At 33.2% G+C, this 14,744-nt stretch overlaps 1 protein-coding gene across 3 annotated transcripts in view; it reads right to left on the bottom strand.

The window, feature by feature from the left end:
• The window catches only part of TP53INP (Tumor protein p53 inducible nuclear protein), a 36,957-nt gene that overhangs the window by 14,622 nt on the left and 7,591 nt on the right, over positions 1-14,744 (bottom strand). For all 3 annotated transcript variants that reach the window (XM_081765401.1, XM_081765402.1, XM_081765403.1), the window contains exons 2-3: positions 9,016-9,154; positions 564-1,144 (exon numbers count right to left, since the gene is read on the bottom strand). In XM_081765401.1, coding sequence (XP_081621527.1) covers positions 564-1,144; positions 9,016-9,148 — 714 coding nt within the window. In that variant the 5' untranslated portion in view covers positions 9,149-9,154. The remainder of the gene's footprint in view (positions 1-563; positions 1,145-9,015; positions 9,155-14,744) is intronic.

Below are 14,744 nucleotides of genomic sequence, written 5' to 3'. Positions count from 1 at the left end.
ATGCGCAGTTTTCGAGAAATTCGAGAGAAACTAATTTTTATATCTCCATTTTTCGAACTCTTAAAAATATTATGAACAAGTTTCTATCAATCTTCCATCCTCTTGTAATCATTAGCAAGACCTAAGTTAGTATAAGTTCCTACGCTTGGAAAAGTCTTAATGAGTAAATGATATTCTTCACCTTCACTTAATAATTGTACACATCTTATTGAAATGATTGCAAGCCTCACCTCTTACCTTCCCTTTTACGTCAAGCATTAAAAAACTAAAACATGTATTTTATTATTTAAAATGAAAAGTCTAAATATCAAATTTCTTGTCTTTAATCTTAAGGGATTCTGAGATACGGACGTGCAATTCCCATTCCTCCTTCCCTCCCTTCCAGGTCGAATTTCCAAGAACCCTTCCTCAGTGGTACCAGTCATAAATTTAAATGCTATCTAAATTTAAAATTTCTAGTTTAAATATTTTAGCCTAGACGCAGAACAGTAATTCATTCATTTATGCAGTCAGTCAGTCAGTCAAGCACACTTCCTTTACTTAAAAATAATATTATTTCTTACCTTTTGTGCAGATCTGATATGAAACTGTTGTTCTTCCGAGAACGAGAGCATAGATCTAGACAGCACAGGTCTTGACGATCGATGAGGTGGTGGAAGATGAGATCTAATGGCCACTTGATGTTGCCCACGTACAACAGTAGCTCCATTCCTTTCGCCTTCAACAGGTAAAACATTTTCGACGGAGGACGAATCCTCCTCTTCCTCCTCCTCTTCAGCCTCCTTATCCGAGTCAGTGGATGGAGACACTGGGCTTGAACCTGTTGAACTGCGTCGCTGATTGTAGCTACGGTGTTGATAAACAGACATGCTTGGATGCTCTATCAGAAGGTTCTCCAAAGGAGAGGTCTCCATGTGGATTGGACCTTCTGAAGTGAAGCATGGGGGCGGCGTCACGAACCAGGATTCTTCAAAAGAGAGACGTGGTAGAGATGAACACGAAGATGATCTCGACAAAACACATTCCTTCGTATTGGAACTATTGCTTGGCAGTGATTGAACTTTATCATTTTTTTCCACTGGGAGAGGTGACAAAACCCTTGGACTCGGACTTGGTTCTTTTTCCCTCTCTTCATGGTTTCCTTCTGAAAAATAAATAAACTTACCAAAAAAGGAAAACTGAAATTTTATAAAAATTCAATACATAAAATTATGAAATGTTTACTCTCTGATAGTAAAACTACAAAACATTTTGTCGTCGCGAATTTTATCGAGGGATTTGAAGCTTAAAATATAAAAAAAGATAATCATACCTATTGTTCTGTATGGTTGGGAAACATGGTCCTTACTCTGAGGAAAGAACGTAGACAAAGTATTTGAGAACAAAATCCGGAGACGAATATTCGGACCCAAGAGAAACGGGAATGATGAATGGCGGAAACTTCATGAGGAGGAACTGCATAATTTATACCGTTTACCAAACATTGTTAGGGTAATCAAACCTAGGGGGCTCAGGTGAGCTGGTCATGTAGCCAGAAGAAAAAAGTAGGAACGCTTTCAAAGTTTTAACTGGAAATCCAATCGGAAAATGACCATTAGGAAAACCTAGGCGCAGATGGAAGGATAATATTAAGATGGATCTCGCAAAAATAGTAATAGAAAGTAGAAACCGGATCCAGTTGGCTAAGGACAGAATCAATGGAGAGCTTTTATGAATACGGCATTGAATCTCCGGGTTCCATACGCAATAGAGTTAGTTAGTAAAACTACAACTTCTTTAATTCTTTCGTTACCTCCTAGTACACGACGAATCAGAATCACTATGACCGTTCTATATATATAAGATGGAACATGTATCTTGAAACGCGCTTGTAAGCTAACTGACAGATAAAATCGCTACAAGTTTGTGACATGTAAATATCAACAGAAGGACGTTGACATACTTCGCAATACCACCAGTTTAATATTATTGTCAACCCAAGTTTCTTTTTTCTTTTTTTTTTTTTTTTTTCCTCCAAATGGCATTGGGTCAGGTTATTACAGATTTCAAATCGGTATTTTAAACAAATTCTTACAACTCTTATTACTCAATGTTATAAGCTAAGGAAGCTACAGTATCAGAAACACCGAAAAATAACAAAACTTTGAGGACTCCTACAACAGTGATAAGGCTAATAAAATTGATAGGGCAATGCAAAGTACCTTAGTTAAATACAATGATCATTATATGATGGATTTCGAGCAAATAAGAACGAAAATATGCAAGATTGTACATTTGATTCTTATCAGAAGGCTCTGTCGAAAAAGTATCAAGTATTATATCTAACCACATAGATGGCTTGCAATAAAGTAACAAGATGCAAGATCATAATGCGATTCACAGCAGTTTCATATCTCAAATGGTTCCAGATATGAAGAGCTTAGTAAAGGTTGCTAAACTGCTTAAAATGGCATATTTGTGGAAACTTCTTAAGACAACTGTTGCTTTCCTTTGTTCCTATAAAATTACAACAGTAATTTTTGATAGTTGTAATCACAAGTTCTCGGAATTACAATTTTAAGCAGTCTTTGCAAACTTTACGGCTATTTACCATATTTCCGGAACGGTTTGAGATATCAAATTACTGTAAACGACAATATTAAAAACTAAGTGTATGATTGCATGCGGTACTTGCCTAAGCAGTTTTTCGAAACAGAGATTTACGAGAAAAAAAAAAAAAGTCCAATTTTCAATCGCTTGTAACTTTGTTCCTTATTATTCAATATACATTATTATTCTCACTTGGGTTGTTACTGTTGTAGAATCTTACAAAGGTTAGTTGTTTTTTGATGTTTCTGGTACTGTAGCATCGTTAGTTTGTAACAATAAACAATAAGTGTGATACTGTAAAATTTGACATGGAGATTTGAAATATGTAACGAACTGACGTAGTGCTATTTGAAAAGAAAGAAAAAAAAAAAAACTTTTTGTGGGTTCGGAACATTGTTAATCTGGAGGTTTTGCAGGGTATTTCAAATGTTTCTCTGATAATATAACTGCAGGCTTCTCCAGTCCTCTCTATATCTTAGTGACCAGTTCAGTTTATGTCTTTGAACTTAAATTGTAGTTTTTAATATTTAACTCTGTACCATCGTTAAGCATTTTGCCATCACTAGGCAGTTACTTGCTACAAATTCACGAATTTCCGTATAATACGATCCTTAGCTAAGCACTTTGCCGTTCAGTTTTAATATTCGTCCATCAATTTTTATTTTCACTCCCTTTTTCTTCCATCATGTCCTCTACTATATTCCTCATAATACAATTTATTCTTAAATAATGTCTTAACCAGTTTCTTTTACATTTTTTAATTAGTTCTAATTTAGATAATAATTGAACACGTTCAAAAATTTTAACAATCATCTCACTTATCTCTGAAGTTCGATTCCTGAAAATTTCTTGCATTTTCAAGTTTTCGTCCCTCCCCTGGAACCTTGTTCACGCAAATATATATATATATATATATATATATATATATATATATATATATATATATATAGTAGTAGTAAAAGTATATATATAGTAGTAAAAGAAAGAAAACAATTAGGAAAATATAGAAGAATGGACTCACCAGAGAAGAGCAGTGAAGACGCACCCTCTTAATTACTGTTTATTACTCGTCAAGTAGTGGCGTGACACACACTAAAGCAAAGTTACAACTTTGGTCCGCCATTCCACAGCGTGCCACACTACCACTTGAGTAATAAACAACGATTTGACAAGATGTGTCTTTACTGTTCTTTCTTGATGAATCCATTCTTTATATTTCCTCGATGTTTTTACTTGTTTTACTAAAACCTCAATGTTTATCTATATCCTCCGTAAACAAGACTCCAGAAGAGAGCCGAAAGCTTGAAAATGCAAGGAATTTTCTGGAGTGGGAATGTGAACTGAAACGATTACCTCTAATTTACTGTTTACTTTCCTACTATTCCTAACACTTCCTCCGTTAGCCTTCCCGTTCGACCAAGCTATTTATGCCCCCCCCCCCTTTTTTTTTTTATTATATCCACATTTCGAAACGCTTTTGCTTTTGCACAAGGTCCATGTTTTTGCCTCGTTAAATACAATACTCTCACCAAACATTTTCCCAATACTTTTCTTCTTAATTCTTTATTCAAAGCTCCACAAAATATACTCTTTCTAAGTTGTTCCTTTTAGCTATTTCTATCCTTGCTCTCATTTCATGTCTTCACTAATGATATTACCTACATACCCTAAAAACTACCATTTTCATTGGTATCTTATGTGATTCGGATCTCACGTTAAGCTAGCGCTAAACTCCAATGTAACTAAAAGCTACGAAAACCAGTCACCTGTTCTACTTTTTCATCTTTCTACTGATACGAACCCGTTCATTCAAATCACCATTACTCTTGTTTTTTAAACTCATCTCTCACTCTCCATAGCTCTTCTACAAGTCTATGACCATGTCAATTTTTGGTTCTAATTCTACAACAAGTCTCTCATTATGTGCAAATTTAACCCTATTTTCTACTGAAACACTATGTTCCTCACGATTATATTTAAATTTGAAAAATAAATAACTTATTGTATGATTACGTTGAAATAGACATTATCAATATTACTACAATAAAGATAATGGTAATATTGTATTGTAGTTATTGCGTTCAGTGTACCAAACACACAACTATTCTATCAGGCCGTTTCCATACTGTACTAAAACACAATAACACGCTGAGCAAGGCTATGTGATATGTATTTGAAAAAAAAAGCAACATATGCAAAAATATATGCAAATTGCACATTGGTTTAGAACATGTCAGAAAACCATTAACATGATTAATACATATAATGTTTACATATAGATAATTACTTATAAAAGTACTACTTACATGAATGACAGGGTAAAACAGATAATTTCTCTAGTTATTCTACATCTATTGTTTATGTTTGTCATTAAGAAACACACCGAAAGAATAAAATGCATTATTTAACCCTTTCAGTCCCAATATCCATTTCAATAGACATGTAGTTCATCTTATTTATTTATTTTTACAATTGAATGCATTAGTTGAGAACATCTGGTATCTTACATAGATACTAGAGTGTACTATGAATTGGATAACTTGCCATCTGATGATTTCCTTCTTGATTCTCTGTAATACGGAAATATTTCTTTTAATGATTAAAATAAAATAAAGTCAGGTCTGAAAGGGTTAATAGAATTTTTCTTACTGCTATTTTGAAGTTATTAGCATCTTCAATCAATTTAATGGTTTGTGGTACGCAATTGAACAATTTAGCGGATGTCCAGAAGAAACTTTTCTTACATGTTTCAAATCTGCATGAAGGAACAAGCATATTTTCTTCAACTCTTATATTATGGCTACATACATTTACATTTTTTAATACTCCTTTATTTTGTTTTACGTACATTATAAACTCTAGTATGTACAGCGATGGTAGCGTTAGTACACTTAATTTTCTAAATAATGGTGTAGTGAGTTCTTTCATTATTTCAAGTGAATTATCTTTTGTACTTTCAGGACTTCGTGTGATCTTATAATATTACCCCATACCATAATAATTCCATATCTTATATGAGATTTCACACTCACATAATGTTTTAATTACATGTATTGTCATTTTATCAAGGACGAATTGCAAACCACATTATGCTCAATTTTTCCCACAGTTGATTTATGTGATCATCGAATTTGAGATTTTGGGCTAGTGTTGTGTTTAAAAACTTGTCTCTAACACAAAGACAATTTTTCATGATTTAAACGTTATCACTGATTACACCAGCGTATTACCAAAGTTACATTATTTATTATAGTTTTGACAATGTTTCTTGCAATTTATTTTATTTATTATTATTATTATTTTCAAAAAAATACCAGTTACGCCAGTCCGTTTGGCTGGGCAAAAGCAAAGCCTAGTTCGTCTTTCTATTATTCGGTGAGTTTTCATGTTTACTCTTTAAATCATCAATGCACAAACCTATAGCTGCTTCAAAGAAAACACACTTGGAATGGATTAGGATTCCAGGTACGTAGGCACTCTCGCTCTGAAATTTTCCTTAGACAATAATTGCTTAAATGGTGTTGTTACATTATACTCAAGTATAATGTATCATGGTTCGTAAAATTTTGGAACCCCCTATATATATATATTTCAGTTCATGCTTAGCTTCGAGAATACAATTGAGAATTATTTTATATTAATTATTATATTTAAGGTTTAGTTTTAATTGTAATATTCGGTCAAAATAATACCATACTTAAGTAGTATCTATAAAATTACATATAACCTGATATTTTAGTAATATTCCACATTTTGTCCTTATTATCATGTTATGTGGGTTCAAAGGTGTATATTTTGTAAGTTCTCATAGGTTTTGTATTATTTTCAAGGAAATTTTAACGTAGGGAATCTTCGCAAAAAAACTCAATAATTTTAATTCTGTAATTTCTTCAAAAATTTTATTTAAAAATTCGGCCATGATGCCTTTTGGCAAATCCCTTTGTTTAACTAGTAATTATTTTCTCATTGGAGCAGAGAAATCTCAGCTTCGTTTGAGGCTCATTCCAGATATCATCATTGGTTCGGCTTCTTTTGATGTGTCGAGATTTAAGATATTATCCTTTTGTTGCGTCATCGGAGAGCCAATTAGAGCTCTTCTCCTTGTCATTCTTTGTCTTTCTACAAAAAGCTGTGTTGAAGATCGGACAGGCATTTTAGTTCCTCGTACATAAATTGTGAAAAATTTGGAAATTACCACTAAAATTTAATTTGAGTTAGTGGAAACTGTGGTTTAGTGACTAAATTAGACGACGTGTTGGGAATTTGATTTTGGAAACGCTCAATGGATGGTGAAGCCGAGTACCAGAGCAACAAATTTCTTGTGAAAGCTGATTGGTAGTTTACCTTCATGTTAGTATAACATCGAAGAGTGGATGAACCTAGTTTTCTCCTTTTAAGCACCAGAAGATTTTCATCAAAGAAATTCTGTTTTGAACATTGTGGATTTTTTTTTTTTTTTTTTTTTACTGGTAGGGCGATCAAACACAAAACATCAGATTTACCGTAGTCCTCGTTGTCAGCATAACTGGGAGGTTGACATCCTGTGTCGGTAGTTTGTGGTTTGCAACCTTTTTTACGAGGGGTTGCGGATGACGGACTGCAGGCCTGGATGCCAGGCTGAGAGTTGTGATTGAAGAGGCTCGGGAATTATCTTGTTTGGGCAAATTTGAATTCCATTTTCCAGTGACAACTAGTTTTGGTGAATGGATTGGTGATTGTTGGTAGCATACCTGCACCGGGCCCAGTAGGTTCGCGACCATCAGTCAGTGATACATTTACACAGTCCACAGTCCGAAGGAAAGTGAACATCATTTCACCACATTCATTTATTATTATTATTATTATTATTATTATTATTATTATTATTATTATTATTATTATTATTATTATTATTATTATTATTATTATTATTATTAATAATAATAATAATAATAATAATCATAATAACAATAATAATATTAATATTAATATTTTTTTAAAAAAAAGTAAAATTGGTTTTCCACAGTCAGGAATTTATTTTATGAAAGTAAAAGAGTTTGTCACACATTTAAAAAGTAAAACAAAAACCACGTATGTGAAACTGCAACAATAATAGTTTCTATTGTTGCATTAGCTCCAAACGAACACAACATCTTCCACTGGAACTCAATGGACACTTTAGTGTCAGTTATCTTAGATGATGATAATTTGAACACCAAAGTTTTCTTTTTTATTTCTATATCCTGAAGTGAGTAATAAGAATCGGTTCAGCACTCTTCGTATGAAGGAGTCACAAACCCCTGATTGCTTCAATTTTAATTATATAGGTAAGTATATTTTCCTTTGGTTTTTCACTGACATTCCTTTGTTAAAATAACATACAACAAAAGAGAAATACGAAAAACCATGAAACGATGCAGTTCATTAATACAAAAATATAGGTATTAAATTACTTGATAGACTGTTAACCATTTATAAATCAGAAATATCTTAACCCTAGGAACGCCAAGATTGGATCAAAATGACTAGTACATTCAGAAATTCCAAGTATTCTTCATGCACCTGCCCAGAAGTCTTCCGACAAAAACAAATGGTAAAGGCATTGCTTATTTTGGAAATTGAAATACTTATCGAGATTGAATCGATCTTGGCCAGGTCTTCATAATTCGTATAGTTTTGTAAATTTTAACAAAAATTTCAAACAATCGGTCTTAGGTTTTTCAGCTGTAAATAACAATAAAATACCAACACAACGAACTTTTTTAAATCAGTCCTCCATATTTTTCCTAAGAATATTTCTTAAGCATGCAAAAAAAAAAAAAAAAAAAATTACTTTTGTCAGCTACAGTTTACATTGTATAAATATTACGACTAAGAGGTGCTACCAGTAAAAGAAATAACATGTGATCAGCCTGTCGACGTAAACGTTATAAAATATTGAACAGTGACATATGTGACTATTCTGAAAACAATCATTACAATAGTAGCAATACTAGTAATATGCACGGATGATAAATTTCCCTAGAAACGTGGGACATTAAACAAAAAACGACTTGATCTTTGCGTTTCGAGGGATAAAAACGTTAAAAATTTATTTAATAGAATTCTACTTCCATAATACAGATGAATACTTCACTTACCAGGTCGGTATGTATAATTATCTACAAATCAAAGTTGTATATTAACACTGTACCTTTATTGAAATGCTTAAGTGGACTTCATGCTTGTGCACATAATATAAATAGTGTTAAAAGTGACATGTTTAAATTTAACATCGCTACAAAATAGATGATAAAAATGAATGAATAAACAGATTGCTGAATACGAAAAAAAAAAAAAAAAATTACTAATGATACAGGCTGAACAGGAATTTTACTGTTGATTATATTGTATTAGCTAATTTCCAGTTTGGAAATATTCTAACATTTAGATGCTGCAAGTACTTACCCGACTTCTCTACGAGAACCCAATCATCATCCGCGTCTATTGCCCTGAGAGTGATATCACTGTTGGCAGTTTCTGAGCTCTCTTCAACCTGAGTGTGGCTACCATACAAGTAGCTTGCCAAATTGCTCAACATTGTGTTCTGAAAAAACACCAGGATATGAAAAATTTCAAAACATTTCGAACTACCTAAAATAACTTCACTTACGTCATAACAATATAGACCAATTTCCTTCAGAAAAAGAGATGTAAATTATATTGAAAAAGACAGCATAAGAATTCTGCTGAATAGCTTTGAGAGATTATAAAAAGCTCACCGAATAAATGACAAAATTATCGGATTTTGTAGTAATCTAAATCAGTTGAGTTGATTTTGAGTTTAACGTCCCGTTCAGCAGCGAGGCTATATGAGACGTGGACCTACTGATTAACGTGGAATCCGAACCACATGAGCTCCCGCCGGGAATCGAACCTGGGTCTCCCACGCCAAAGGCGCGTACGCTAACCGCTTAGCCACGAAGAAGCTCTGAATAATCTAAATCAGATAAGTAATTTAGAACAAGGCGAAGACGTGTCACTGGGGCTTTATGAAAGACATCTGAAAATATGAGGCGCGTCAAGTAGTATAGGCAAACTCAACAGAAGTTATTTGTGCAATCTTGCTCGAAAATGACATTTGATGTGTTTGAGTAGTAATACTAAACTGCTTTGTAGCAGTTCTCGTCTATAATTTGCTGAAGTCGTTTCTCTTTAAAAAAAAAAAAAAAAAAAAAAAAATAATAATAATAATAAATAAATAAAATAAATGGACGATTACTTTGGTCCTTCAGAGTACATTTTCAAGAAACAAGCATTTGTTCAGTTCGTCATTACTACACTGAACGCTTTTTAAGATATTCTTCCTATTCGCAGTTTTACTCTCATTTTTATCAAAACAATTGCAACATACTTTTAAATATGCCTTCGAGATAGTACAAAGCAATGCCCACCTCTACTCTGTCCAATTTACACAAGTGGCCATGAAAGCATATAATCAAGAGTGTAGGAACTCGGTAATTTGAAGATAGAAAGAAAAATTCAAAGAGCTATAGCAGGGAATATATATATACTCAATACCTATTAATAAAATTCAGGAGGATACAGTGTAAACACTATTTCTGCTACCTGTGTTCTATCTACATGTGCTATAGATACGCGGCTAAAATAAAAAGGTGGGTGCATACGTTAACTTTTTACTGTACAATAAGATATCGGGAGGAATAAATAGTATTTTAATTCCACCAGAAAGAATAAGTAATGATTGTAGTTGAGCACGAATTTCCTTACGGTTGGATGCATCCATTCTGTTTGTTATTCTGGATTAACAACAAAAACAATAAACAAAAGATTACGCAAGTTGGATCAATTATGAAATTAGTTTCAAGCAAGGAAACTTGATATTGTCATAATAAATATTTTTTCCTGATTTCTAATGTAAACCAGCACATGATCAGAAAGGTTTTATCACATTTAACATAGTTTAATACTGGGAGAACTTGTATTTATTTATTTAAGGCCTATTTACTTTTCAATCTAATTTTGCGATCTTATTGGCAGTTATATTTTATACCCCGATATCAACTGAACAGAAAAAAAAAATTTAAAAAAGTAAAACGAATAACCATTCAGAACTCAATTTTCAAAATAAATATCCTGAATTGCAAGAATAGAAGGGAAACCTTATATAAGCATTTTTTCGAAACAATATTTACAGGTGTCTCAGTACTAACCTAGTGCACTGATACGCCAGTTTAAAATTTCACTACCATTACTTTTATCACAAATAAATGAATAAATAAAAATTAAAAAGGTGTACATTGCTTTATATCCTATTTCAATGGCACGTTTGAATTCAATTATCTAAATTGTTTTGACAAATGCAAAGTGAAACCACGGATTGGAAGAAAATGTAAGGACAAACTTATTTCTATTTGTCGCAATATAGTTATTAGCAGGAATTTATCAAAAGCAGAATGCGTGATGACTAGCTTATTGAATACACGGATATACATATTCAAGTGATGGTTGCATTTTGTTCTTCAGGTATTTCCTTTTTTTTATTCTCTCTCTCTTTCAAAGACAAACTCTGCTTTGTACGTCTATCACATTTGATCTTTTACTGTTATTGAAAAAATAACCAGACGAACAAGTTGAAACTTGCTTCTCGTGAATCATTTTATAATCTTGCTTCCAGCGGAAGAAGCGACCACAATTCGACCAACCAAATTATTTCTTACGAGAGGTTTCATACATTCAATGACTCACTGCTGAATAGATATCTTTGTTACTGTGTTAACATTATCTCATTAAAAATCTCTTAATGTATAAAAAATCATGTCTAATAATGTGATAAAGATATGATTATTTTTTACATACATATATATATATATATATATAGTTCAATGCTATTATTGTGTAGTATTAAAACATCGGATCTAAGAATATGAATAGGATTATTAAAAAGAAAAGAAAGTGCTGATTTTAGTTCCTTTTTTCTAACATGAACATTCGATTAAGGAAATTTCTATTAGTAATCTAAAATTTTATACTTATGGGCGTCGCTGGTATATAGAGTTTTGCTTAGGCAAGTTTCTATATCCAGTAAACTTTTCCTACGTTAGTTATATAAAAGAAAAATACTTTAGGACAAGAAATTTAGATACAATAGAGTTGTGAGTCAATGTGTTGACCTTAGAGCTAGTTGAACGTGCGCCACTTGGCCCGCTCGAACCTTTCACGGTCTAAAGTGCCCCATAGTTTATATTATTGTATAAACCAGCTACTTGACCCCAAGGATATCATCTAGTTTGTTTCGTGTAACTGAAGAAAGAAAAAGAAAGAAAGAAAGAAAGAAAGAGAGAGAGAGAGAATAATGTGGATGACGAACGGAGAAAGAAAGTTCTCAGACCATCCAATACGAGCCAACTACAATATCACATTTGTCGCCGTATTGGTTGAAATATTTTCTTAAGGTTATGGATGTATTTTCCTCTAGTGTCAAATTAACTGTTAATCGTAGATTACATCTACATTTTTATAAATTTTAGAAAAATCTCGGAACAGGTGTAACGATTTTTTATATATATAAAATGAAAAATTTCATGAATGTTAACATAAAAATTGCTTGATGCGATTACGGAAACACTGGAAAACGATGGGCTAGAATGAAAGCATTTATTTTTGGAGTTCAGGATCACAACGGATGAACAACGTAAGTGCAGATGTTCTAGGGATATTAATTCTTATTTCTTCCCACTCCATCAATCTAGCATTATTCATTTCCAGTTATTCCTCTATATCTTTTTCACAGAATACAACTTGTTTAAAAATTATGTATACAGGGCAGACCATTGATCTTGAGAGATCTTTTAACTTTTAAACTAACATAAAAAATAATAATAATAATAATAATAATAAAAACGCTAAAGTTCTGCACCATGCAAATATCAATAGGGAATTTTTTTTTTACATATTCTGGAATACTATCAGATTAACAGTGTTGTCAACTCAACAGAAAATTCTACTTTTTAAATGGCAGTATGTCAGATTTCAAATTTACATAAACAAATATAACGAGCATGAATAGGATTATTTAAAAAATATATGAAAAATCAGGGTGCTGATTTACCTTTCTCTTTCATATCACAAACCCTTCCAAAGATATGATTTATAAACATTGGTAAAGTTCGCAAACCTACCTAAAATTATATAATTGTGAGAATTTGCAGTAATTACAACTATCAGAAACTGTTACTGCAATATTATGCAATCAAAGAAAGCAGTAATCATTGTATGTATGTCCCACAAATATGTTATTTAAACCAATGTAGAAATTCCTACCTATATTTTTCATATTTGTGGCAGGGGCGTCATTTCAGACTTCGCCTGAGAGGGGCAAGAGCACCACTGACGTAAGACTTTCACGTTTTGTACTAATATATTAGTACACAATCGATTAAAGTAGACGTAAACCTAGAATTCTTGGGGGGGCAATTGCCCCTCCTGTCCCCCTTAAATGACGCCCCTGATCTGTGGCGCTTTGAGATACTGTATTAAGCGGAATAGTGATAATTTCTTTTGAGAAAAAAACTCCCTCGTGACTAACCGGTTAGGGTATATGCCTTTGGCGTGGGAGAGCAGAGTTTGATTCCCGGCGAGAGCTCATATGGTTTGAATTCCACGTTAAGCTGAAAATCAAATCTTTTGAAAACACATCCCTGTAGTTTTTTTTTTTTTAAAAAGGTATATTTTCCATTGTTTGTAACTTTGTTCTTATTCATTCGAAATACTCCATTGTTTGTAACTTTGTTCTTATTAATTCGAAATACGTAATATCATAAAGTATTTGACACTAATATACTTTGAATACGCATTGCCACATTCGTCTCTATTGCGTTATTACTGCTATAGAGGCATTCAAACTTTTGATATTTGCGACATGTAGTACCCTTAGTTTCCAACACTGAATAATAAATGTAGTCTTGTACCCACAATTTTCGTTTAACATGTAGATCTGTGGAATACGTAATTACCCAACGTTAGTGGTGTCATTCAGCCAGTTCCCCAAAGGAACTTATGGATTCCCTATAACCTTGCAAGAAATCCCTAGGTTTCTTTGGGGAATCTCAAGCACATATCTTGCGGAGGTTTGAAACATACATTTTTCAATCGAGCAAGTATGACTTCGAGTGCCATATTCTAAACCGCACTCTCTACGTTGAATTGTTTTTGAATTACAGCCCCCTGAAGTTCATTTTCCCACGCTTTCAGCGCCTTATATCGCCGAAATTATCCTTCACTGGCCAAAGTTCCAGAGAACTTTTCTGCTGGTTTTGGTGCCGTGAATCAGCTCCCAAAGTTTGTTCAAATACTTTCTTACCATCCTGTATATGGAAAATGTTAATTTTACATATTATAAACAAAAATCACGCTTGTCCTGAAAGAATTTGAAGCTGAGTGCTTGAACCTGCCCCCTTCCGTAACGGAATTCTACGTTGCCACTGGATAAGATTTTTTTTTTTTTTTTTTTTTTCAATATGACGGAACATTACAAAATTGGCTGTAACTAAATCCTCAAAACTGCTTATTAACATCAACAGTGAGTTTCTACATCATTAAGAGGCAGTGGATATTTCGTTCAGAAGAAAGGTTTCATTTTCTTTTGCTCAGGATGTGGTTTCGTTGTTTAAAAACATGTCTATTGATTTTGACTTTACTGTTGAATACCTTCCTTTCCATATGAGAAACGCTCGAGCTCACAATAACAGTTCAGTTGTGTGTTTCGCATAGCTCTCTTCTAAGGCTGGCATCTCTATGAGTGGCTTAGCAAACGGCAGGATCCAATGAGAGAGTTGCTACAAACTTAAGAATTATTCATCGATAGTGGACGTACAGCTCACAGATGATGAGAATAACCCTAAAACAGGGGTAGCGGGGAAAGGTCAACGACAAGGTCAAGTCCATTTTCGGTTTTTGTGGTTTGGTCTATACTTAGATGTCGTCTGCTACTCCGGGTAAAGTTATATGTGTGCTATTCCGTGTTGTCATTTGAAACCCCCGTGCGAAAAGTGAGCGAGCCCATACCTACGTCACACTACTTCTGCTAGGGTTCTTCTCGTCATCTGTGAGCTGTACATTAATCAGTTGCAACGGAATCTAATTGAATTATAAATATTGCAAGTTATGGTGATTAT

This window comes from Thermobia domestica, chromosome 7, assembly GCF_964235325.1.
Source record: "Thermobia domestica chromosome 7, izTheDome1.hap1.1, whole genome shotgun sequence".
NCBI classification, from domain to species: Eukaryota; Metazoa; Arthropoda; class Insecta; order Zygentoma; family Lepismatidae; genus Thermobia; species Thermobia domestica.
This window is presented reverse-complemented; position numbering and strand designations above follow the sequence as displayed.